General features: G+C 36.9%; 1 protein-coding gene across 8 annotated transcripts; it reads left to right on the plus strand.

Annotated features, from left to right (window-relative positions):
- The first annotated feature begins 330 nt into the window (after positions 1–330).
- Positions 331–27,049, plus strand: LOC132792754 (atypical protein kinase C). 8 transcript variants are annotated; one of them, XM_060802214.1, is made up of 10 exons: positions 331–617; positions 1,592–1,922; positions 2,003–2,123; positions 21,845–21,895; positions 21,968–22,053; positions 23,040–23,996; positions 24,057–24,251; positions 24,701–24,822; positions 25,562–25,688; positions 26,649–27,049. In XM_060802214.1, exons 2-9 carry the CDS (start codon positions 1,713–1,715, stop codon positions 25,647–25,649), a joined length of 1,830 nt encoding a protein of 609 aa, XP_060658197.1. In that variant the 5' UTR covers positions 331–617; positions 1,592–1,712; the 3' UTR covers positions 25,650–25,688; positions 26,649–27,049. The 8 variants fall into 8 exon arrangements, with proteins under 8 accessions (XP_060658197.1, XP_060658198.1, XP_060658194.1 ...); XM_060802215.1 differs by lacking the exon at positions 24,701–24,822 and adding an exon at positions 25,339–25,454 and having other exon boundaries at positions 335–617; XM_060802211.1 differs by lacking the exons at positions 331–617; positions 1,592–1,922; positions 2,003–2,123 and adding exons at positions 14,477–15,231; positions 17,398–18,385.
- Positions 27,050–27,232: the final 183 nt, after the last annotated feature.

Here is a 27,232-nt window from a genome sequence, read left to right on the forward strand (position 1 = left end):
TGACAATTGATATTGCTTAAGTAAGTATTTATATTTTGTTATCAATTAACTTTTACTGAACACTTGTTGGAATACATTTAAAAGCTTATGATTCGTAATCACCCTGTGTTAATAGCAAAAGTTTAAGTACTAGATTCTATGAAATCATTATAAATAATTAATTGCAATTGCACAAATTGTATTCGACAAACTATCACATTTATTTAACAAATAATGATCTTTTCCATTTACAGTGACTGTCATTATTGTTATCGATATTCAAAATCGGTGGAAATTTAGGTAGTACCAGCTCATTGCTTCTGTATAAATCTGCGCATTTTGTAATCACAATTACAGCCACACTTGTTGCATTTGTATAAAATGTTACAATTATTTAAACAAATTGACGACGAAAAACAATAAAAGTGCGTGCGCTTAGTTCGTCAATTAAAATATGTATTGCTTTTTATTTAAATCGAATTAACTGTGTTTTTCTTCGTGTCGTGATTCGTTTGCATTCCATTTATATTTTCTGTGTTTTGTGTGTCTGTGTGTGTGTGAATTGTGAGTGAGCTTGTTGCTATTGCATTGTGCGGCATTTTTGGTTAAACAAATTACCACTACCAGCAAAGAAAAAAGTAAGCATAATGAGGTGAGACTAAGTAAATCAACAGTTTATTGTCTTTGCAAAAAATAAACTGCAAATAGAAATTCAAGAAAAAGCGGCAACGCCGACCCGATTTAAAATGCAAATGAGCATATAGAAGAAAGAAGGCAACAAGAAAAAAACAGGTTGTCGATGCTACGCATTGGTATTTGTTGGCTTGGCTCTCGCTTCAGTCTCGCTCAGTGTTGCTATTGTTGTTGTAGTTGTTGTTGCTGTAGCTCAGACTTTGCTGCCTTTTTGGTTGGCCAAATGCACAGCGTTAATTAAAGCGATATAAATGTTCGTTGCTTGCGCAATAAGTAAGCACAAAGTGTTGTTGTTCAAATTAAACTGTTCTAATTCCTCTTTAACAAATGCGCTTTGCAGTGGGCGGTTCACCGTTCGTCGAATAATGGTATGATTCATGCCTTTAAAATGTTAGTTACCAACAATTTGGTGCGTGTATCTGTGTTGGGTGAGACAATAACAAACACCTGTGGCATGCTGTTTATGCTATTGTCCAAATGGACCGTTATTGAGAGCAAGTGTCAAAATTTGACAGCTGCGTGGCGCATCCTGAAACGGGATTTAAATATCGAAAGCTTGCAGGAGGAGAAGAAGAGAGATATAGATGTGCTTAAATCAGAGAGAGATGACAAGAAGAACATGGCTAATCCCGCAGCTGTCGATGCATAACATAGCCATGTTAATGTTAACAGAGAAATGTTAAATTCATAACCCGATAAGAAATTGATAAACAAACAGAAATACAAGAACATTGCTAATCCCATAATAACATTGTCATGTTAATGTTAACAGAGAAATGTTATGTTCGAAACCCGATAAGAAATTGATAAATAGGCAGGCAGAAACACACATAACATAATCATAGTGGCTTAATCAAATAATTCAATTATCTACATTCTTTTCGTTTGATGATTTATCGTTTTATTTTGTGTCTTGCAGCTCTGTGATTACTGTGCCTGTTGCACAAGCAAATACTAAAACCACTCCCAATTAAATTCAACCATATAACACAAACTGATAACGTGATAAGACCATCTGAGTTATTCAAGTTTCCGTCCCAATGCAGAAAATGCCCTCGCAAATATTAAATGATGGCAGCGGCTCTGGCAATTTGAACAATGCCGCTTCATTGCTGGGCACCTCGCCGAATTGCATTACAGTGAAGACTGCCTATAATGGCCAAATCATTATCACGACGATCAATAAGAATATTACGTATGAGGAGCTCTGCTATGAGATACGCAACATTTGTCGCTTTCCCATCGATCAGGTAAAGATCGATACATCTATCGATAAATACGATATCCATTTGAACTACATTTCAATATTAATTTTCAACAATATTTACAGCCCTTCACCATCAAGTGGGTCGATGAGGAGAACGATCCTTGCACCATATCGACGAACATGGAACTGGTCGAGGCAATTCGCTTATATGAAATGAATTATGACTCCCAGTTGGTTATACATGGTGAGTCTTATCTTTTATTTTTTATTGACATGCATTGTATTGTTTATTATTCTGCAAGTGCCCTTTCTGCATGTTTACAAAGCAATGTGATAAACATTTTGTATATCTCAAGAAAGACAATTGTTCGTCACTTGGGGGAAATTGCTCAATGTCATGAAATATGAGAGTCTTTGAAGCTGAAAGCGAAATAATTTTATACACTATTTTTTGGCCAAATGGGTTAAAGACCCATTTGAGACCTCTCTACGACTTCTCAAACATCAAAAAATTGTATTGAGTATAAGCATAAGATAAAATAAAATTAATATTGTAAATGTTGAAGAACTGTGAAAGTTGGATATCAGAAAAAATACTGATTTATGGTATTCTTTTTCAACATTTATTCTAGTTTGCTATTGAAAGAAATGTTTTGACTAATTGGAAATTGATGACAACAATTCTCATACAAAAATTTTAATAATTACTTAGAAGTGTTTGAACATTAACACGGTTCAACTTGTTCCACAACAGATTTGAGTTCTTTTGTCAATTACTCCTACCTTAAAACTACAAGTTTTTAACAAATTTTAAAACAATATCATGTATAATGGTATCCATGAAATGTATGAAATCTGTGACCCTATAAAGTATAAATATTCGTGATCAGCGTCAACAGCGGAGACGATGTAGCCATGTTCGTCTGTCCATCCGTCTGTATGAACACCTAGATCTTAGAGACTATAAGAGATAGAGATATCCTTTTTTTCCAACGGTATTTGTTATGTTTATCAAGTTTGTTTGAAATTTTTTCCACGCTTGCAAATCGAAAAAAAATGGAATAACAAGTGTAATTTTGAAGCTACAGTATTTATGATTCCTGAAAATGTTAATTTAATCATATAAAAATTGTAGAAGTTATTTAAGAAATACTTTTATATAAGGAAACATGCTTTCATTATACGGATCTTAGTTGCTATGGCTGACAATCTGGTATATTTTGCACTCTATGGTATATTTTAAATGTAGTACTGTAGCAATATACCAAATATGATCCTTAATACATTTTTAGTGTATTTGATATATTTTAAAAAGTTTTACTTTTTTCGAAATGTGTAGCGGGTGTCATAAAGTCGAGCACACTCGACTATAGTTTAATTGCTTCAAATTAGAAGCTGCATTATAAAATCGCAAGCTAAGCCCATTAAATAAAGTTAACAAGTTGATGAAGAAGTTAATTTATTTACCAAATTCTCTCACTCAATCTAATCTTACATAGTTTATGTTCCTAAGTTAAAAGAGATTAATTTGATGTTCTTAAAAATATTATTATACGATTTTATGATGCCCAGTTGGACGGCAAATAAATTGTGTGTGTGTGTGTGTGGGCGTGTGTCTATTTTAGTTTAGGTTGAAACAGAACTATAGTAAAGTTTTTCATTTTCACAAATTTCATTATCAAAGTTTGTGCTCATTTGCGGGTGTCGAAATGGGTCACATTCCGGGCTTTCAGTTGTAGCACAATTTAACCGCAATTTTGTGCACATTTGAGCCTGGTTAAACAATACGCTCGTTGCTTTATTAGCCCAATAAACCTTGCCACTGGCTGATGATGCCTCTTGGCTGCTTGTCGCTTCTCGTTCCTCGTTCCTCGTTCGCTGTTGGCTCTTGTTGCCTTTTGGCTTTCGGTTTTCGGGGGGGCGGGGTTGCAGCGCAAATCCAAACAGCAGTCGACCATGTTAATAACATAAAATATTAATTAACTCGTGTTGGCGCACATATAAGTGTAGTACACACACACACACACACACACACACAACCGCACTCACACACACACACACATGCAAGCGCGCCTACAGATTAAATGTTTGCCTGTAAGCGCCCATAAGCAGACTACGGTTTTTGTATCTTACTCTCTTCTTAGCAGCTATCTTATAGTATATTTTTTTTTTGTTTTTTACTCGATTTTGTTGTTCTTTCTCTCTCGCTACATCCGCTCGCTTTTTGACCCGATTGCCGTTGCTGCTGCCGGCTTCGTTTATAATTCATTATAATTAAATTGTTTGCTGCCAGCCCGGTTAGCCTTGTTTTCAAATTTAATTTTTGTGCGGCTTCTTCTTCGGCTGTTTTATATTACAGTCACGCCTGAAAGTATGCGCCTCTCTTACACACACACACACATCGCCATCTATCTGCTTAGTTAACTGTCTGTGCTTAATTATGCTTACCACAAAAAGTTTTCACTTCGTTTGTTCACCATGTTCGAAATTTGCCTAATGACAAAAAAAAAAAAACAAATAACAAAAAACAAGAAAACAACAACAACAAACCAAAAATGTTTCGACTACAACAATAAATTACTGTAAACAACAAAATGAGACAACATTTGGGTATGCATAATAATGTTGTACACAAAATGTACGACACGTTTTTCGGAGGAAAAACATTTGAAAATGTTGCAAAAAACACGCAACAAGCGCAACTAAGTTAGAAAAGAGTTTACCACTAAGTCTGCTCTCAGTTCCTTAATCTACCACGTGAGAAATATCTATAGTAAAAGGGTAGAAGTGAACAAATTATAACTATAAAATGAGGATCTTCCAAAGTTAATGGAGGCAATCTTTATATTTTGTTGAATACAGTTAATGACAATAATATAATATGATTATTTAATTTCATTTACTCGTTTTATTTGATCGAAAATTAAATAAGCTTTATTATTATATTATATTATATATTATTTATACAAACAAATAAATAGTAACATTCTATTAAATAATAATATAAAACATTAAAAATGAAATTAAAATTGTAAAAATCACTTCTAATTTTATTATTATATTATGATATATTATAATGTATTATTCATATTGAGATTTACTAATTTTATTTTTTAGTATACACATAATTCCATTTAATTTACTTTAATCTTTAAATTAAGGTCGTTTCTGTAGATCGCATTTCTTTATTGAAGAGTACAGAATCGTTTTTTTTTCCGACAAATAAAATAATTTATCATTACATATGAGAAATTAGAGATAATTGAAAGGTGTTAAAGATCTTCAAATATTTGGGAATTATACCATTTAAAAAAATAATATAAATATAATAAATATATTTAAATCACAGCCAAAACTTCTAAAGACTAAACTTTTTCTGAGTAAGCTTGCAATTATTGGGTTGGTAAATTAATATTAGAAAGTTTGTTACTATTATTATTTATTAGAATGCGTTTTAAATGCACTCAGAATTCTACAAATTTTTTTTTATTCCTAATTTTATAATAAAAGCATTTCTATAAATCCAAATTTTGAAGTGAAAGGTTCAGAATCGATCTAATTGCAAGAAAGAAAATAACTTTCTAGTAGATGTTTGAATTGGGAGACAATGGAAAGGTTTTTAAATAAATATTAGATAAAATAAGTATGATGTAATAAAATTTTTGTATTGTAAAGATTGGTGTTAAAAAGAGTCCTGTTTTAAAAAGAGTCCTGAAAATAACTTTCCAGTAAATGTTTGAATTGGAAGAAAACTGAAAAATTTCCAAGTATTTGATAAAATAGGTATGATGTTTTGTATTATAAAGATTGACGTTAAAGAGTCCTTCGATAATTCCTTTCTAATAACTAAATTGACTTTTTTTTTTGAGAATGCGTTAATGAGTTATATGGTTGGTTAAGTATTAAAAAGTTGAGCAATATCAAGGATTTTGTGGCATTGCAGTTTTTTCGGTGGCAAGCAGATATATAATATTTCATATTAGATAAAATAAATATGATAAAAATTTTGTATTGTAAAGATTGTTGTTAAAAAAAGTCCTGCGATAATCCCAGCCAAGCTTCTAATAACTAAATTGACTTCTTTTTTTTTAGAATGCTCAAAGTTATATGGTTAGTAAATGAATATTAGAAAGTTGTGCAATATCAAGGACTTTGTGGCATTGTAGTTTTTTGGTGGCAAGCAGTTAGTTAGTTGAGAGTAGATGGCAAAAACGATGGCAAATATAATTTTACCAACGCTTCGCACTTGGCAAAGTTTGAGTTGCTTGTTAGCTGAATGCTACAGGATGCTGTTGGATGGTACTCTGCTTCCTGGCTCCGTTCTGTTCAGAGTTCTCAGTTCTCAGTTCTCTGTTCACTCCCTATCCACAATATAGTGCCACTATTTCGTTGTTGTTGTTGTTGTTATTCTGTTGGCTGTTGTTGTTTTGTAGCCACGTGTGAAAAAATGCGGCTTAAAATGTATTAAAAGCATTTTCTGTGCGGTTTAGCTCTCCGCTCGTGTCTCTGTTGTAACGTATTATTCCACACACACATACACGCACACAGACACACACATGCACGCAGACAACCACAAAACTCATACAAGCGCCTTAAAAGCATTACACGACGACGCGACTGTTGATGTTTTTGCTACCTTTGCATGTTTGTTTGTGTAGTTATTGTTATTGCTACAGTTGTTGTTGTTGTTGTTGCTGCTGCTGCTGCTGCTGTGTTGATTAGTAAATGTCCATGTGTACATGTGTGTGTGTGTGCGAAAGCGCGCGTGTGTGTGGCTGGCATTTTTATAAGCCGTTGTTTTGGTTGCCTTGTGTTTTGTGTTCCACCTTCCGGTTTCATCTCCGGCTAACAATGAAGCACACGCCTTTGCCCCTTTGCGCTCTCTCTTTATCTCGCTGCCTGTCGTTATAATTTATGCGCCTGCAATATGGCAACGCTGCCCCCACACACACACACACACCAGCACACATGCACATCGAAACTTTACCCAGGCGTATAAGCTTTGAAGCACATAAGGTCGATACAAAAGTTGAGTGGAATTTTAGAGTGAGAGAGAGCGAGAGTGAGTAAATTTCCCTGGGCAAAAAAAACAGCTGAGTTGTTGGCGGCATTGCCAACTGAGCATCAGAGTTACTCAACCACCGAATCGAAATGGTTGGCAATGCTGCGCCGGCGTTTCGCATTCGCTGTTTTCCAAGGCGGCTGCCAAAGTTTCAAAGTATATGAAATTGAGCGCAAGTGCAGGAGCAGAACTTTAAAAGGCGTCCGGTGCTGCGGCTGCTGCTGCTGACTTTGCCATCGCCTGCGTCACCTGACATTGAACAGCGGGCAGACACATACACACACACACACACACATGTATATATATATATACAGTGTGTTCGGCTCTCTGTGCAAAAATATCCCTGCTAGCTAAAGTTTCGGTGTGGAATGCGTCGGCATTCGTCGTCCTGTCGCAACATTCGCGCCGTGGCCGCTCGCCAGTCTGGAAGTGCCGTGCGGAACAAATAAAACGTGAAAAACACACACACGCACACACACACACACATATATATATTTAAGAAGAAAAACACTGAAACAGTGAAACAGTGAAAAAAAAGAAGAAAAAAACAAGAGGAAAAGCTTCGCCTTTTTCTTCTCCTGCTGTTGCTAACGTCGTCGCGTCGCGCACTCGCCAAAAATATACACACACGTAAAACCCGCATATATAAATTATATATGTTTATGTGTAATACATATTATAATTCGTAATTGAGTGAAATTAACTAAAAACGTTGCCAATTTGTCAACACAAAGGCGGATGCAAATCATAGCAAAAGTGTTGTCAACCATTTTTCTTTTGGTATATTGTAAATCGTAAATCGCAACTCCATTTATAAAACATACCCAAAAAAAAAAGTGGAGAAAAAAAAATCAATTGCCCCCCTGGACAAACCATCTGAATAGAGTAATTGAGATTGGGATTCTCATAAATATATTTATGTGCCTACCTTTGAGCGGCTTTACACTTTTGGCTTTAAGACCCTTCACACTGATGATGCTGCTGCGGTGGGAGGAACTTTTTCTATAGAGACTTTAGGCTTTAGAGGTGCACTAAAGCATAAAGTTATGAAAAACTCATTTGATGTTTTCGTTTGATATTTGAGTCGAAAGGTAACTTTGTAAATTTCGACTCAAACATCAAGTTGAAGTTAAAGTCAAGTTTCAAGTGTGTGTTTTTTTTGTCCAATTTAAATTGTCGACTGTCGACTGTCGATGTTCAATTTGTTCGCTTTACCCGCAAGGCAACTGTCATGTTTTACATTTGTCACATAATCAAATTTGTTGGTTACGCCGAATCCGCTTCATGTCGAACGGCGAACAACGAAGTCGAGTCGAACCAAAATCGAATCATTGATTTTCATTTGCTTCGCTGATTCGTTTCATTTTCTTTTTTTTTCTTTTTTTTGCGACTTGCATGCTTTTCTTTTCTTTTTTTGGCTGCTGTGCCCAGACTGACATGCAAACACACACATAGACAGGGTGGCAAAAAACATACATGTTTTTTCTCTGTGTGTGTGTTTTCCTCTCTTCCCCTCTTCGTCCCTAAACTTGACCCTAGCAGGCATTTGCACTTCATCAAGCGCTGATGACGCCTTTGCCTTCGCCTTTGCCCGGCTGCATTAAAGTCCCCAAAAAAGCGACGCCTAAATATTTGTTACTGGACCACACACACACATATTCAGTGTGTGTGTGTTTGTCGTCTTGATGCTGCAGGGCAAGTAAATCGCTCTCGCTCTCTTTTGTGCTTCGCTTCGACCCCCGCTTCGTCCGTCTTGAAGGTCCTAAAGGACATGCCCGAAAAATCAAAAGGCCCACATTCGACAAATTTGTTGAAGCCAAGCTGTCGCCTACAAATGCGCCGTCATTTAAACTTTATGCGATTCATTCTTGGTTCTTGGCTTCCCTTTTTGTTGTGTGTGAGCGCAAATCAACACATTTACATTTCGTATTTCGCTTTTTGCATAGCATACTTTTTGGGGCCGACCGAATTCTGAATTCTGAATTTGTGTTCGAAGTTGAGTTCCACGCCCCTTGGAGACTCTGGCACATTATGATTGTTTGGCATATTTTAATGATGCCATTGGGCTTAATGAAATTATTGTTAGTTCACTCCTCTGCTCTGCTCTTCCCTTGCTCCTGCTCCTCTTCTTTCGCCTCCTCCTCCTCCTCGTTTAGCAGGACACACAGTGAGCGTTAGTTAAGTATGCACATGACGTACATTTCTGGCTCGTTTTGCATGCATGGCCAGCTTCTGAATAGCCTTCTTCAGCCGTTCAGCTAAAGCTGCTCTCTGCTCTTTGGGCTAAATTGTTTTTCTTTTCGTGTTTTCTTCTACCGTTCCCTCTCTCTCTCTCTCTGTCCTTCACTTTTCTTACTTTCTTTCTTGCAACGCGTAAAATTTTACAGTGTGAAGTGGTTCCGTTTTATGCGAAGGCGTCGAAATATCGGACGCAGGTGGCCTCCTCAACCTCCGAGAGGGGCAGACGGGGGCGGAAATAGCATTTTACGGTCCTTGGCGTTTCAACAACGCCTCTGACGTCATTCGCAGGCAAATTTCGTTGTTTAACTATCGCCAAAGAGAAGAGAAGAGAGAGCGAGTGGATGCTGAACACGGCTTTAACTTGTCCATTGCCTTGTTGTTTTATTTATCGTTATTATCGCATGGAACTTGAGTGGGGCTTTTGCTGGGGCGTGTCCTGATAACCAACACAGAAGACAACCCGTCTCGAGTCGACTCTGATGTAAGTCCATTGTTTGCAGATACTTAAGCGCTCTTGATTTGCCAATCTCTAAAGTACTCGTAGCAAGAATGAATTAATACATTGCCCGGGGTTGGCTTTTAATCGCTGTGCCCACAATGGACGGGGACAAACAATGCGACGCTGCCTGCCAACCATGAATTATCGTATTAAATCAAATTTCTTGCCTTCAATGGCGGTTCACTCTCGTTCGCTCATAATGAGCCCATTATTCAGTAAATGTATTGTTTGCACAATACAATTTCGATACGACTGAACTAAACTGAACTCAGCTAATCAATCAGTCGTCAAACAACAATAATTCTAAACAGCATGATTACGCGTACTCGCCAATTACTCGATAACATTTCACACATACTCACATTACTAATGATACGACGAACGGCGAACGGTGCGTATGCGTAACGCACACAATGATTATCTTTGTATTACTGTCAACATTTTGAGCTAATAATGAAACGGTTTTCATTACTGCACTCGCTGTGCAACATATTATTTCTGACCCTTTCCCCTTTCGATATGCAATCTAATTCTGCTTTTGATATCGAAGTTTAATACGATTTGTTAAGTACGATAATGTGATTACAAATCTTTAATAATTTAATGCTGCTGCTGGCGTCTAATGCAATTGTAAATAATTCCATCAATAGCTGGAGGTTATGCTTCTTTTGTGAATTACATTTTATATTCACAAGTTTTATTAAGTTCATTTCAACTTGAACTTCAATTAATTGAATCCAGTTTAGAGCTTCATTCTCTAGTGCAAACTCAGTTTAATTATGGTCTTGAGCCTATAAAAAGGTTTCATTATTTTTAAGCAACATGAATACCGAATATTATATTGAATTCCCAAAGATGATATTTTCCTGGTAAAAATACATACAAATTTCATTTGATATATTCGATATTCTTGATATTTCTGAACAACGAAAAGATCTAGAATAGGTAAATACATTAAGTATGCGTCATATTCTGACGAAATATATAATTTTTCGAAAATAGCAAATCCCTAATAGGACTTACGTTTTTGTAAAAATATTATATAAAATACTAAAAAATATATCGTATTGTTACATATAAACACATCAACATAAAACACTAAAACTTTGTATTCTAACTTTAATGTATATTTCCTGAAAAAATTAAAAAAGATTGAAAGCCTTTTCCGCTTCTAAGAAAGATAGAGTCGAGCACACTCGACTATACAATACCCACTAATAATCGATAGAAGTAAAGCAGCGCGATAGCTGTATTATCGTTAAAGTTTAAGTAAATTATATTTAAAAGAAAATACTGCAATATACCAAAAGCAATATTTGGTATATTGATTAACTACTGACTTCACAACATGTCATAGAATATCAAAAATATATCAGATTGCCAATCAAATCAATTCCGCTGAAGAGAAGATTAAATTACTGGTATGAACATCGTTCTTATATACAAAATTAATATACTTAAGAATATACTGCAATATATCATAAGTAATATTAGGTAAATTGATATTTTACTGCATTCACAATATACTATAGAATACAAAGATATCAAATTGTTAACCAAATCAGTTCAGCTCAAGAGTAGATTAAATTGCTGATATAAACGTCAATAATATACCAAATTAATACATAGAAAAATATGCCATATTCGGTATATTGATATACTGCATTCTTAAGATACTAAAGAATACAAAATATATCAGAATATCAACAAAATCAATTCTGCTCAAGAGAAGATTAAATTGCTTATATAAACGTTGTTCTAATATACCAAATTATTATATAAATATAATACTGCATTATATAGCGTATGTTATATTCGGTATATTGATATTATACTGCATTCACAAAATACTATAGAATACAAAATATACCAGATTGTCAATCAAATCAATTGTGCTCAAGAGAAGATTTAATTGCTGATATATTCTATATATATTGGAAAATAAGAAAAGATTAAGAGTAATTGCAATGTTCTTTAAAAAGATTATATTGATTAATTAAATCCTAAAATATCTTTTTCTTACTCAGAACACACAACTTATTGAGTGATATATTCAGTTTGCTAGTTCAGTAAGTCAGTCTACAAATAACTTTAAATATTTAGGTTAATATCGGTATATTCAATAGGTAACAGAATTGTGGTAAATTGATCATTTGTTATTTGCTTTCTTCTCATCTGTCGCCTGTGTAAATCATAAAGCACTTAAAAGTTGACTGCCTTAAGTTGTAGAAATCTTTAATGCCCAATGCACTTGCCATTTCTCAAAGTTAGTTGGCAGATGTCAGCCTTGGTCTGGCAACTTTTAGCATTCTGCAGACTCGGAAATGGGCAAGCTAAGTGCAATTACAGTATTTCAAGTCAAGCATTAATTTGGCTAGCATATAAAGTACGAATGTGCACATACATAAATAAAATTAAAACGGAAATCTAGCAATTGGATTATGATATATTTTTGGATATGAGTGCATTAATATATATATATTTTTTTTTTGGCAAATAAACCAAACTAAGAGTTTTATGAATTTGGAAATAAACATAAATTGCATTAAAAGTCAACAACTGGGCTAAAGTCGAATCTATTAAGGCAGCTCGTTGGCTAAGTGCAGTTTGATGTGTTCTCATTTCGCAATAAACTGAATTGGATAGACACACATATAGTAAATAATATGCAAATTTCAAGCTTATCACAAAGTCAAAGCATCTCTGGGGTTAGCCACTGATTGATTTACCGCTCACTGTCACTTGGGGCAATGCAGAAGAGTGGGAGTCAGGGGGGCGGGGACAATGTTGATGCTGTGCAACTAACCAACTTGTCAGGGCTGGCAAGCCAAACCCCAACGGAACCCAACCAATATTCATGCTCCAATTGCAGTATCCAAACAATGCCAGGCCAATGTGGTGTGTTTATATTTAGCAAACGATGTTGCCTCCTAAGGGGTGTGCGGTGCAACCCCCAAGGGTTGGGCAAGGGGGATGAGAAGGGGATCTGGACAGACTGCATCATCAGCACAAAAAGAAGGCATCGAGTGATGGCAAGCACTCTCAAGTGGATGCCACTACACTGCTTGCAGCTTGCCTCTCGCTCTTTGCCTCGTTAATCATGCGAATTATGCATGAAAGTAGAGTACTTAATTTCAATTGTCTCAACAACAAACTACAACAACAACAACCACAACAAGGACAACGACAACGACAGCGACAACAATGTCGCAAGCGTCAAGCAGTTTCGATGTGACCTACCAATACACTTGAAGAAATTTTCTATTTACACTTGACTGCACTGCGCTGGGAGCTGGGAGGGTTGCACACTTTCGGCTGCCCTGTGAGAACAATTTCCCTTGCGCAGCATTTGCTCTCGCTTGCGCTCTCTCTTCTTCGGCCGTCTCTTTTGTACGCGCTTATGCTCGCTCTCTCTTTCCCGCTCTAGCTTCTTGAGCTTTCACGCCTTTGTCAATTTGCAGCAACTTGTGCGCTCGTTTGACTTGGGTTCAATTGTTTGTGATTGTCCCAACATCGCGATGAGCATGTTAGTGTCTGTGTGTGTGTGTGTCGCTGTGTGGGTTGCTCTGTGTGGGTGCGCTTCTGAACAGAGTTGTCAGCTGTTTCGCTTGCATTGTTCCCCCCTCTTTGCACCGCTCTTTCGTTATCTCGCATTCGCTCTTGCCCATTATTACACAATTTATATTTTTTTTTTAGGTGTGGTTTCAGCGGCGGCGCCAGCGTCTGCTGCATGACTCCCACATCCCGACCACGCCCCAAGCTTCTCCCTTACATTGCCTTGCCTTGCCTTGCAATTCCATCGCCTGCAGTTTTTAATCAATCATTTTAAACTATAGAATTCTGCACGCCAGGGGGCGCTGCTGTCGCTTGGCTTTGAAAACTTTTGCATTGCATAGTTTTAGGCGGCCCGCGGCGTTGCCTGTTCAACTGTAACTACAACTGGAACTGCAGCAGCAACAACAACACAGAAACTGCAAATAGAAGAGCAAGTGCAATAGCAACAGCGATGGCACAGCTGCTGGCTCTGAGCCTGGGCCTTGTCCCGGTTTAATTCTGCCCTTTTTTTTTGTGCTATCATGTGCCACACAATTTGCACTTGAGGCTGCACAGTGGGGCAGCTGTGGTTGACAAGTGGCATAATGCTCCGGAAAGTTAATCTGAAAATTTTGACGCTTTTTCTCGTTTTATTTATTGGTGATGGCTTTCAAGTTTAAAGACAGTTGAAGGGGCTAAACCAGTGATGACTGCGTTGAGTTCAATAAAGTCTGAAAAGCTATCAATATTGAGGTGCGAATTGTTCTCTTCAGATATAAGAGATTTACTCAAATGACGGTTATTCTTTTCAGGCTTCAAATTGAAGTTGACGATGATTATGATTACGATGATTGAGTTTCTTTGAAGGTTGTTCCCTTCGAACATTTGGAGCTTCATATTTTCCAGCTGTTTTGTAGGATGTCACATTTTTGAAATTTCTTTTAATGATATTATGTGAATATTCCTGGAGATGCTTTAAATCTAAAAATCTTGTTTTAATTTGCTATATTTCATTATAGCTAAATTGATGAAATTTGTATGCATCGAATACTAAGATAACTTTTCTTTTGAAAAGTGTGCCCATATCATGAAAAACTTGGTATTTATTAGCCATTTCTTTGCTAAAGTTCTCTTAATGTTTGTTTTCCACAATATTTGTGATTTGTCTCGAGGTGACATTAAACTGGTTCTCCCAACATAAAGTAAAAAAAAAACAATTTACTAAATAAAAAGTTCTAAACATTTTTGTAGATTTAAAACTATCGATTTATGTGTGGAACAAGTTCGCGCCCACGTTTGTCCCACTGTGCAATTTGGCATAAAGTTTTCATAGTGTGTGCATTACTTTGTGCCGCTTGTTGACATTGCCAGTTTATGCAAATTTGCGGCAATTAATCGCAGCCAGCAACAGCAAGAGTCAAGTGCAAAATAAACGCAACCAAACCGAATCTGCAACGCGTCGCGCTCAAAAACTAAAACAGTAACAACAAAAGCAAAACCAAAAGCAGCAACAACAACAACACTAAAAAGAGAAACTGAAATATGGCCTGGGGCTATTGGTCCGCCACAACTGTGGATCGTGGACGTTCACCGCGCCGCTTGACGCAGTGCACCCCGCTGCCAGTGAATCTGGTGCAGCAGGAAGAAGAGGAGGAGCAGCCACCACCTTGCCTTCCCCAACAGCAGCAACAACAGCAACAACAGCAGCAACAACAGCAACAACAGTCGCAGCAGTCACAGACCTGCCCCAGCACACCATCGGCGAATCAACAAGGAGGCGGCGGCACTCTCTGCTACAGTCCCACATGTCGGTCCCGGTGCTCGAGTCCGTGTCCGGGGTCGCCGTGTGGCTCGATAACGCCGCCGCCGCCGCCGCTGCTCACGTCCTCGCAACAGCATCTGCATCAGCACTCGAACAAGAATTGCCCGGCCGCACAGCAGCTGCTCACGCATCTGGACTATGCGGCCAGGCGGCAATCGCTGGATCAGCTGGACAGTCCGCAGGTACTGAACACGGTACTACATAGATCAGGGACTCCCCAGAGCTGTGCACGACTTAAGCCCAACCTAAAATGTTTCGTGAATTTAGCAAAGGTTCTACGAATTTTAATTTTAATTGAGTAAAGATATTGAATAGTTTAGCAAATGGGAATGATGATTAATTGAAGTAATAGCAAAAGTATTCTTAGACCTTGGATTTAGCATATTTTCAAGGATTATAATAGTTGAATTTTGATGAGACGTAGTTTCGTTTCTATCAAGTGAAAGAGGAAAAAGATAAATAAAATTTACGTAACGATTAAATTGATATTTCCATATAAAAAAATCAATCACTTTGAATCGACATATTATAAAAAGATAATGCCAACGTTATGCTAGATAAAATTACTCAAAATTAATTGATCATTTATGATAAAAATCGATATATATTTATTAATATTATCATCAATCATTTTTAAAATAAAACTTTTGAAGATTACGGTCTCTGCATATTTTATAATTATATGCGTAAATATTTATTTATAAATATAAATCAATAATTAAAAAATAATTAATGTTATGAAAATATGCAAAAGTCTGAGGTGTTGTCTTAAAAAAATAGTATTTCAAACTGTGACAGGAAATCGGAAAAGTAATATAATTAACAGGAAGTATGAGCAGCAATGAAACCTATATGGCATATTTTGCCAAGACGAATTTTCAAATACTTCCAACATTGAACTAGAGAACATTTTCATAAGTTTATCTAAAGTTTAGTTGCAATTTCATTAGCTGAAAGTTTATTTTTTTTTCATGCCATCTCAATAGTATGACAAAAACTAAAAAAAAGGGGAATTTTGTAGGAAAATAATTACACTTTAACTTGTACAACTTCTTTAAAGAAGAATTGTTTTGTTTTTACATTTGCTCTTAAACTAAATGCATTTCTTTAAAAGTTGCTCGTTTTGTCATTAAATTAATTGGACTGAAAGTTATTCAATTGTGTGACTTTTAAATAGAGTTCTTCAAAATGTAATATTTAGTTCTATAAGAATGCATTTTTTCTTTAATGCTCGACTTCTTTGAAATAGGTATGAAAAGTGTTCTTAAAATTCAATAATTCGTTTAACAAGATTTAAATGAATTTCAATTAAACTTTTTCAACTTCTTGAAAGTGTTTAACAAAGATGCTTTGTTCAACTTTTTTGAGACAGAAAGTGTTCTTAAAAATACAATACTTTGCTTATGCATTTTTGCATTAAATTTATTACTCGCCCAACATCTTTCATAGAGTTCTTAAACTTCAATAATTAGTTTGACAATTAAGAACTTTTGCTTAATTTCATTCTAACAACTTATTTGAAATACAGTTCTTGAAAATTCAGTACTTGGTTTAAGAGGAATAAACTGTACCTTTTAATGAATTCCACTCAATGAGCACTCTTGTGCTCATTTTTTTTTATAATATTAATTTTACATTCCTTTTCTGTTTTCTTTATGTTGTGGACAAATTTTTGCTTTAGTACCGATTGAGATTTATAAGATAAAAAACCTTGGACCTTATAATAGCAATAAAAATCTGACGAAAGGTTTTTTTGGTTTTGACTTCTTGAGGCTAATAGCAATATGATAGTAATGTTTTAAATGTTTTAAAATATTAAAACAAAAAATGTTTTGAAGTCTCGTTTTTCCCAAAAATAATTATTTTGGTTAAGCTGCCAATTTGTTTAACTAAAAACGACAGCAGCAACTAACAAAAGCTCTGACATCTATTGCAAACGCAACAAACTTCATTTTTGGACTTCCCAGAACTAGAAAAAAAACAAGAACGAAGACAAAAAGCAATAAGGACAGTGAATAACGGTGTTTTAAACTTTGCCAGTTTAGTGTGTTAAACTTTTTCTAGTTCTTTCAAAATAGGGTTTCTTAAAGTTCAATATAGTATTTAGTTAACGAAGCTGATAAATTGTTGTAGATTTATTACAAATTCTTTTAAATAGTTCTTAAGGTGCAAAATTAAGTTTAACAAAAATACATTTTTGCTTTAACTAAAGTAGAAGTTGAGTTTAACATCATTCCCAAAAAGCTCGATTAAAGTGAATGTGAAATTGCAGTTTGAAAAAAAAAGGATTGTTATAAGTCATGCACAGCTCGCCAAAGGATTAGCTCTCTAATACTGACACTTGCTCTTCCGTCTGGCAGTCGAAGTACTTTGATATCCAGGCCAACCAGCTGTCGGACATCATGTGCCGCGGCGCTGTGGTCAGTTCCATACAGTCGGCGAACAACACGCTGACCAGAGGCGTCTCCCTTCACAGCCGGAGTGGCAGCGCTCATGGCAGCCATCATAGTCACAGTCATCATGGCAGCGCGCATGGTTCACTTGGCTGCCTGCAGGGAGGCGTGGGAGTTGGCGTCGGAGTGGGCGTTGGAGTGGGCACTGGGAGCACTGGAAGCATTGGAATGATGTCGGCGAGCCACATAGACACGGGTGATTACGATGTGCCGCATCCGCATCCGTATACGCATCATTATATGCAGACAACAGCATCAGTGACGCCACCGCATGCAACGCTCAGCAGGCCAGGATCGGCTGGTGCCGTCTGCACCGGCCACGACTCTGGCTCCGATTCCAGCCAGGGCTGCGGTGGCTCCATAATGGGAGGCATGCTGGTCATGGGTCATCCCGGCCATATGGGCAGTCTGGGCCATCACAGCACCGGCAGCGGCTCCCTGGGTCGCTGCTCCAGTCGTTGCCACAACACCACCACCACCGACGACTCTGGAGGTGGCAGCAGCGGAGGAGGCGGTGGCGGTGGTGGTGGTGGTGGCAGCGTCGCTGTTGGCGGTCCGGGCATGCTCATGGACTATCATCATGGCCATCACAGCGGCAGCGCTGGCAGCGGCCTCAATGGCTGCGGAGGCGGCGGTAGCATCGCTGGTGGCAGCATTGGCGGACGCAGCAGTGTCCTGGGCACCATTCACAATGGCCACGGGCATCATCATCAGCAATATCATCACGAATGCATTCACTATGAACGCTTGCCCATACCCGTGCCCATTCCCACAGTGCCCATGGGCGTGACGCAGCAGCAACAGCAACAACAACAACAGCAGCAACAACAACATCAGATGTCGTCACAGCATCAGCTACAGTCGGAGGAGGAGATTGAGCCGGCCTACGCAACAGGTAATTTCGAGTGGGCGCTTCTTGACCACAAGTGCGCTGCGGGTGTACTCATTTGTGATTCACATGAACCCTGAACCAGTGCTCACGTGAACTAGTTCGCAAGAGTGTAGGAATATATATTTATCAGGCAATTCATATAAACATGTTTATTATTGAAAGTGAAACGAATATTATTAAGAATTCATTTATGATTTGCATGAAACCTGAACCATTGCTGAACCCTGAACCATCTCGCTAGAGTGTGGGAATATATTATATAATATATTTACCATATATATTGATTAACCAAATTTAGGCAATTCATTTAACAATTTAGTATTAAGAATTAATTTGCAATTCACAAGAACCCTGAACCCAATGCTCACGTGAACTAGTTCGCTAGAGCGTACGAATATATATTCGTAAGATGTTTAAGCAAATTCAGACAATTTATTTAAGTACTGTATGTTTATTAATGAAAGTGAACATTTAAGAATTCATTTGTGATTTGCATGAACCAGTTACCAGTGCTCAAATGATCCAGTTTGCAAGAGCTATTTGAGTGCGTTTAACGGAGGAACAATTATTTATATATGTTTTGTTGCTTAAAAATATTCTTTCAAACATCTTTACAATTTATCAATGTATATTTTTCTGAAAACCAACAGATTCAAGATTTTCATAAGCCAGTTACCAGTGCACACGTGAACCACTTCACAAGAGTGGAGGAATATATATTAATCTTTATGTTTATTATTGAAAGTGAACAGATTATTATTAGGAATTCAATTGCAATTCACAAGAACCAGTCATCAGTGATCACATGAATTTATTCACAAAAGTGTAGGAATATTTATTCATATGTTGTTTAACTAAATTCAAGCAATTTATTTAAGTAAAGCTTGACGTATGAATGAATGCTTTATATTTAATGTTGTGTAAAAGTATTCATGCAATAATCATAACAATTTATCTATACATATTACTGAAAGCTAACAGATTATTATTAAAGTCTAAGGATTCATGTATGATTTACAAGGATTAGTCAAGAGAGGGCATATGAACTAGTTCGTAAGAACTTTTTGAATGAACATTATATATTTTATGTTGTTAATGCAGGCAAGGATCTTTACTTTAATTTAACAAATTAACTTATTATAATATACATATTAAGGACTACTATTTGTTTAATATTCATTCAAATGTATTGGAAAATATAATATTTTATTTTTAAATTATTTTCTCAGTGAAATATGAATATAAATATTATCGTTTTATTCAAATATGAAAAGTGGTTTATTAAAAGTGTTAAAAATTAAAAAAAATATTCTTTTTCTATTTAGTTATAATGTTATTCTTTACCTTTATTTGAATTTTAGTATTTGTGATGATGATGTTGGTTAAAACTTAAACTTAATAGAGATTTATGTCTTAAACAATATTGTATATTGTTGATGTATTTAGTGTTCTATAAAGAACCTTTGATTGCTTTTATTTCGCTTCTTTTGTGAGTGTTTTCTTTTCTTTTAGTTTCTTTTTAACTAATTTCCATCCCTGATCTTATCGTTTGTGGTATTCGTTGCGCTCTCACTTGCTCCCAATTAGGTTTACACTCGTCGTTCAATTCTTGTGACAATTCAATAGCCACTTGAGGCTGTTGATTTTTGTTTCTTTTGCTTTTGTGTTGTGTTGTGTTTTTTGCGTTTGCCTTTGCCTTTTGATTTCTTCTGTTCTTCGGTTCGCATTTTGTTGGCCGTCAGTTCGCAGTTGAAACCCGCGCGGTGACGACGCCTCGCGCGTGCTGAAGCCCAACAAAAATATCAACGAAACGCAACGCAACGCAAAACAAGAAATTATAATTTGTGATACTTGAACATAAGTATTTCTAATTGAAAGCAATACAAATTGCTCATTTGTTTGTCTGCCGTCTGCTGACCCGCGTTGAACTTGCCACAAAAACAAAAACTTAAAAAGAAAACGATGATCATCTGGAGCGGCTTCTGTGAGGCGGCGCAAATTTACAGCACTCAAACAGCCAGCTTTATGAGTGGAGGCGCCTCGTGTTAGTATCGATCTTAGGGGGCTGGGCCACTTAAAGTGTCAATAGTCCGATTGTCCATTTAAGGGCGTGAAATCAGCGTGAAGATATTTCTGAGTCAATCAAGTGTCACAATTAGTTTGATAGTAAATCAATTACAAATATGAATAATAAGTGGGTGATCAAAAGTGTGTTACACTCACTTTTTAGACGACCTTTAATTGTTGTTGTATTGGTTATCTTTATAGCATATCAATAACTTGATTAAACAGCAAAGTAATGCGATCTAACTGTTTCCTATTTCAATATGAATTGTATTATTCATCACAATTGTACAACGAATCTATCACTTACGTGCCACACAAACATCCATGCGACCTTAACACCTGTTGAACAGTAGTCCGGTTCAATGACTAACCGACTGCATAAGGCTAACACTTGACTTATATTTCCCAATATTTCTATCCAGTCTATATAAATTTACTTTGTTATCTTCACTTAGTATAGGTATGAGTAGCTCTACTACCACAACAACAGCAAATATCTTGCATATAACACAAACCAAACAAATTTTGTCATCCCTATCACAATGCCGCTGATAAGAAAGGCAAAGTAACAGCTCAACTCTGTTTGTGTGCGTGTGTATCTGTATCTTTGTGTAGATAAATGCCAACCTATGAGAGATATGCAAGTAGTCAATAGTTGCTGATAATAGAATCGGGGGATTTCTAGGTCAATGCAAGGCATGACCACGTCAGTGTAACCAGACTTTTGCTATTGATTGGCCTTGCCGAGAGTCAAATGATGAACTCTGGACAGTTGGCCAACTAATTGAATATGAGTGATAGCTAAAACATCGAAAACTCTTGATGTGAACAATTGAGCTCAATTGAGACAGACACTGACTGACTTCTGTTCTCTTCTCTGCTCTGCTCTTGTGTATCGCGTCGATTGTTGATTGTCTCTTGGGTCTACCCGGAAAACTTAATTAACTCTGGCAATTACTTGGAAAAACTGCTCAAATAACGCAGCTCTCTCTCCCTCTCTTTGTTTGTGCTCTCTGCGTTTGTGTTTTGTATGTGGTGCGTGGCCACGCTGCAGAGATAAGACTCGAACGCCTTTCATTCGTGGGCCGCAGTCTCAGTCATCGAGTTGGTTTTGACATGTTAACAAGCCACACATAACAAACACAACAAGAATCCACGGCAAATGTGGCTGGGCAGAAATCCGTTTATAAGTAAAATATAACACACAAAAATACAATATACAGCACCAAAATCACATTGCTTGGCAATTAAATTGATAAGGCCAGGCCTCGCCATGGGCAAACCAACTGGCCGTAAGCATGACAGTAAATTGAATCTAAAATCAATTCCCCGCTATATACGACATTCATATTGATATTCTCTATTAATGCGTCTTTATTCATTTTATATTTACAGTATTTCCGAATGTTCCTCAAGCGCCCGGTTTGTCCTGCGATGGCGAAGATCGTAAGTAGCTGCCTTTGCCTTTTGCTCAACATAATTAATCCAACTTCTGCATCTTTGTCTCTGTCCCTTTAGGCAGCATCTACAGAAGAGGAGCGCGTCGCTGGCGAAAATTGTATCGCGTCAATGGACACATTTTCCAGGCAAAGCGTTTCAATCGCGTAAGTAGCAAAACATGTGTACACATGGTATCTGTTAGATACATATATGTTAGATACATTGCACAGTGGAATTGGGGCAGTCAAACAAAGTGTTGCGAAAAGCGTTGTCAAATGATTTTGTTAGTTTAATGAACGGAATATAGAGTAAATTTAGCAAAAAGTTACGCTAAGTGTGTAAATATAATTGAGGTATTCATATTTCTTAAATTTAGATATATAAAATTATGTACCTTGAGGAAATATACTTTTAGAAAAACAACTTTAATAATATTAAATTAAACATTTTTAAAAAAATTAATTTCCGAGTGCATTTAATACAAATATGTACATTAAATCGAATGTTGAAACATACAATAACAATTTTGTATAATCTTAAAGATTCCTGATTCCTTTACTATATTAAATATCCTGCAAGTGGTATTTTATTCCTGCTATAAAGTCAGATTAACGCTTTCCAAGCCACAGTTTATGCGAAGCCATATTCTAAGGTATATTTTTATACTTTTCGCAAGAAAAAGTATATCTTTTATTTGTACAATTCCAGTATACTTTTAATGGTATACCAGTCTTTAGAATCAAAATTTTATAAAATCTTATTTATTAAAAAAGAATTTTGCAGATATTTGTTGGCTGCAACTCAGTCGATATAATGACAGTATACATGATACAATATATTAGTAATTTTATGAAGATTCTTTAAATTTTTTTCAAAGTCTCAATAGAATGAAAAAGCAATTATATTTGAATAAAACATTTTTTGCGTATGGCGCTTTTTTACGTAGATAAAAATGTACTTCGGTGACGTCACTTGAATTTGATTGAAAAATGAACAAATTAAAAGGGTTCTTATGACGCATTGAGCTTAATGGTAGAGAGAATTTTGATTAAAATATTGGTTGCATTCACATCCCACTTTACTATGACTTTCTAAATTATTTTTATGAAACTATGCAACTATTAATACTCTTTCCTCTATCTTATTGCAGCGCGCTTTCTGTGCCTATTGCCAGGATCGGATCTGGGGTCTGGGACGACAGGGTTTCAAGTGCATACAGTGCAAGCTGCTGGTGCACAAAAAGTGTCATAAGCTAGTGCAGAAGCACTGCACGGATCAGCCAGAGCCGCTGGTCAAGGAGCGAGCCGAGGAGGCCAGCGATCCGATGCCGGTGCCGTTGCCACCGTTACCCTACGAGGCAGTGGGCGGCACCAGCGAGGCGTACGACACGCACGAACATGCGCACATTGTGGTGCCGCCACCTCCCGAGGATTCCCTGGAGCCGGCCACACAGCGCCAGTATTCATTGAACGACTTTGAGTTAATACGCGTCATTGGACGCGGCAGCTATGCGAAGGTGCTGATGGTGGAGCTGCGACGTACGCGTCGCATCTATGCGATGAAGGTGATCAAGAAGGCGCTGGTCACCGATGACGAGGACATTGACTGGGTGCAGACAGAGAAGCATGTGTTTGAGACGGCCTCGAATCATCCGTTCCTGGTCGGTTTGCATTCGTGCTTCCAAACCCCTTCGCGCTTGTTCTTCGTCATTGAGTTTGTGCGTGGCGGCGATTTGATGTATCACATGCAACGGCAACGCCGCCTGCCCGAGGAACATGCTCGCTTCTATGCCGCTGAGATCAGTTTGGCGCTGAACTTCTTGCACGAGAAGGGCATCATCTATCGGGATCTGAAGCTCGACAATGTGCTGCTCGATCATGAGGGGCACATCAAGCTCACCGATTACGGCATGTGCAAGGAGGGCATTCGGCCGGGTGACACAACCTCCACATTCTGCGGTACTCCCAACTACATTGCACCCGAGATTCTCCGCGGCGAAGATTATGGCTTCTCCGTGGATTGGTGGGCATTGGGTGTCCTGCTCTACGAGATGTTAGCTGGACGCAGTCCATTCGACATTGCCGGCGCCTCTGAAAATCCAGATCAGGTAAGTAATTAAACATCTTTCTAGAGTATTATCTTTAATGGCTTTCCTTATTTACTGTAGAACACTGAAGATTATCTGTTCCAAGTGATTTTGGAGAAGACTATACGCATACCGCGTTCGCTGAGCGTTAAGGCTGCTTCGGTATTGAAAGGTTTCCTCAACAAGAATCCCGCTGATCGTTTGGGCTGCCATCGTGAGTCCGCCTTCATGGATATTGTGAATCATCCGTTCTTCAAAGTCATCGACTGGGAGATGGTAAGTGCCAGGCCAACGATATCCGTGTGTGTGCGTGTGTTTGTTGATAATAATGATGATGATAATACTATTTGTAGTAATCCAATCTATATATAGCACAGCTCTTATATTCATTCAGCTAGTGAAAAGAGAAAGTGTTAGTTGATAAGTTTTGTCGACAGGATCTAATTTATAAACTCCTCTTAATGCGCTTCTTCAAAATTTAATTTCTTTATTTTATTTTGATTAATTGGCATTCTATATAAATTAATCCAACTCATATTACTGCCTTGATTTCAATGTTAAATATGAAAAATGGTATTCAAAGTTCAGCGCTTTCAATTGTTTTATATTTTACTTGATGTTTGCTCTTAAATAATGAATTATCTTATGTATTTCTTATCGATGTTGCTCTGCTATCTTTTACCATTTGATATTGTATAAACTTGTGTGTTTTTGTGTATGCAAAGATTGCACAAAAAGAGGTACAACCGCCTTATATACCAACCCTGGATCCTGGCGATCCCTATATGACAACAAACTTTGACGATCAATTTACCAGAGAACCGGCTGAATTAACGCCAGATGATCCGTAAGTTTTGTGTCAATGAAAACGAAAAACAAAAACGAATTTTAGCTTTTGGTTATTTTGTTCTAATTGTACTACAACGACAAGCATGAGACAAATCCCCTCTAAAAAAGAAAAAGTGTCCCCTTAAAATAATATATAATAAAAGTGAATTAGAAGACAGACTAACAGCAGCAGGTAATGTTCGTACTTCAGCCACATTGTTGACCCCCCTTCAGCCACCTGAACCCCTCCGTTTATTACCTTTCGAAACACAGCTCGCTCTTTTCTATTTCTATCATCATTATCATCAATACACACAACATGCATTTTAATTGTGTGTCCACAGCCTCTTGAAATTGCTATTTATGTTTTTTTTTGGCTAAATTGGCTGGCAGTATTTGGTTTAGCTATAACCATTTTATTTTTACTATCTTTGCATATATCCTGCATCGAATTGAAATATACACAACACACCTTACAATACGATACAAAAACATTCAAAAACACGCCTGCACATCCAATTTCAACCTCATGCAGCTCGAACGCAAACAGGTTTCGCCACCATTTAAGCCACGCTTAGACTCAGATCGCGATCTGGCTAATTTCCCGATCGAGTTTACCGGTGAACCGGTGCAGCTGACACCCGATGATGAGTAAGTTCTTTCTCTTATGTCAATTTTGTTCTTTCTCTTTAATTCTCAACAGGTTGATAAACTCATTGAAATGATAATTACTAATGAAATTCTTCTCTCTATCACAGTCATGTCATTGACAACATCGATCAATCGGAATTCGAGGGCTTTGAGTATGTAAATCCCTTGCTAATGTCACTGGAGGATTGCGTCTGACACCACGAGACATGTGACTTGCATCCGTATAATATGCGTGTAAGTAAATATATACTACTGTGGGTAAAACGTGAAGAGTAGAGTTAAATTTAAATTTGGCAGGCTTAACATTTCAAGTTAGTTCTTTTTTTCTTGAGTTGGCAGGACTGTCAATGACATCTGTGCGAAATTTCATGTTAATTTAAGTAATATATAATATTTATGTTTACCAAAAGACCAAGACTGACAAATTAACAATTTTTATAATGGGTGATTGAGCAAAGAAGTGTCAACAAATTTTGTTAGCAGACTGAAATTTAGGCTGCGGAAAGATTGAGAATGTTGCGGAAGGCTTTTGATGATTCTACTATGTCCCAGAAATAAGTGATACAAAGACTTCAAAGAGGCTCGGGAACGTGTTGAAGGCGTGAAGTGCTCCGCACAACCATCGACGTCAACAGATAACCATCGACGTCAAGGAAGTGAAGGAATTAGGTGTCAAAAATCGTTGTTAGAGACCTTACTGATATAATTGGAATATCAATAGGATGTGTGAAAACCATTTTGAATGGTTTTGGGCCAACGAAAATTCAAATCTCTTTTAGTACCGAAAGCGCTCAATTTGTGCATTCATTCTTTGTGACCATTTCGCCAAAAATTCGACTCATGTCGTTCCGCAACTTCCGTATTTTATTGATTTGGCTCCGTGTAACTTCTGGCTATCCCCAAAACTGAAGAATTGACTTTAAGGAACTTGTTTTAAGTCGAATGAGAATATAAAAGCTGAATCGAAAAAGGTTCTGATGGCAATATCGAAAAGGACTTATTTAGCATGTTTCGAGGATTTGAAAAAAAGTTGGTATTTTATCGGGAGGGTGATTATTTTAAAAGGGATGAAATTGTTTTTGTAGAAAAAATACAAATTTTCAATTTTACAACAAATTGACTTTACCTACCTTACTTCACCCACAGTAGTACATTAAAAGTAAAAATTATATTTAAAATTCAATTTGCTTGCAGCTCTATGGTGAGGATTCCAGTGATTATGATTCCGTGGCTGATGATCTAAGTCTCTTGCATTTGAATAGCGCGGGGAGGCGCAGCCAATACCAATAACAACATAAGCCAGCAGCAACATTATCGCCAACAGCAGCAACAGCAGCCACAGGGCCAGCAATATCATCCATACCCACAGCAACAGCAACAACAGCACCAGCAGCAGCAACATCATCATAATGGTAACAATAACAATCATAATAATCAAATGCAAGCAAATAATAATAAAAGTCTACTGCAGCACATGTTTTGCCTTCCATTGAACTAATTAAAATAACGAATTAGATACAGATAACAACAACAAGAGCAACTGCTAACAGACAGCAACAACAACTAGCAAAAGCAAAAGCAACAAAAACAAAAACTTTAAATACTAATTACAAAACAATTAAATACAATTATAATCTTCTATATTAAAATTGATAAAAAAAAAAACGATGAAAAAAAAGAAAACAAAAATTAAGAAAAATAGAACTACTTTCATACCAAAAAACTGTCACAAGTTGCGAGTATTACACTAAACTACAAACGATTACTTTACTATTTAA

The sequence above is a fragment of the Drosophila nasuta genome, chromosome 3 (assembly GCF_023558535.2).
Source record: "Drosophila nasuta strain 15112-1781.00 chromosome 3, ASM2355853v1, whole genome shotgun sequence".
NCBI classification, from domain to species: Eukaryota; Metazoa; Arthropoda; class Insecta; order Diptera; family Drosophilidae; genus Drosophila; species Drosophila nasuta.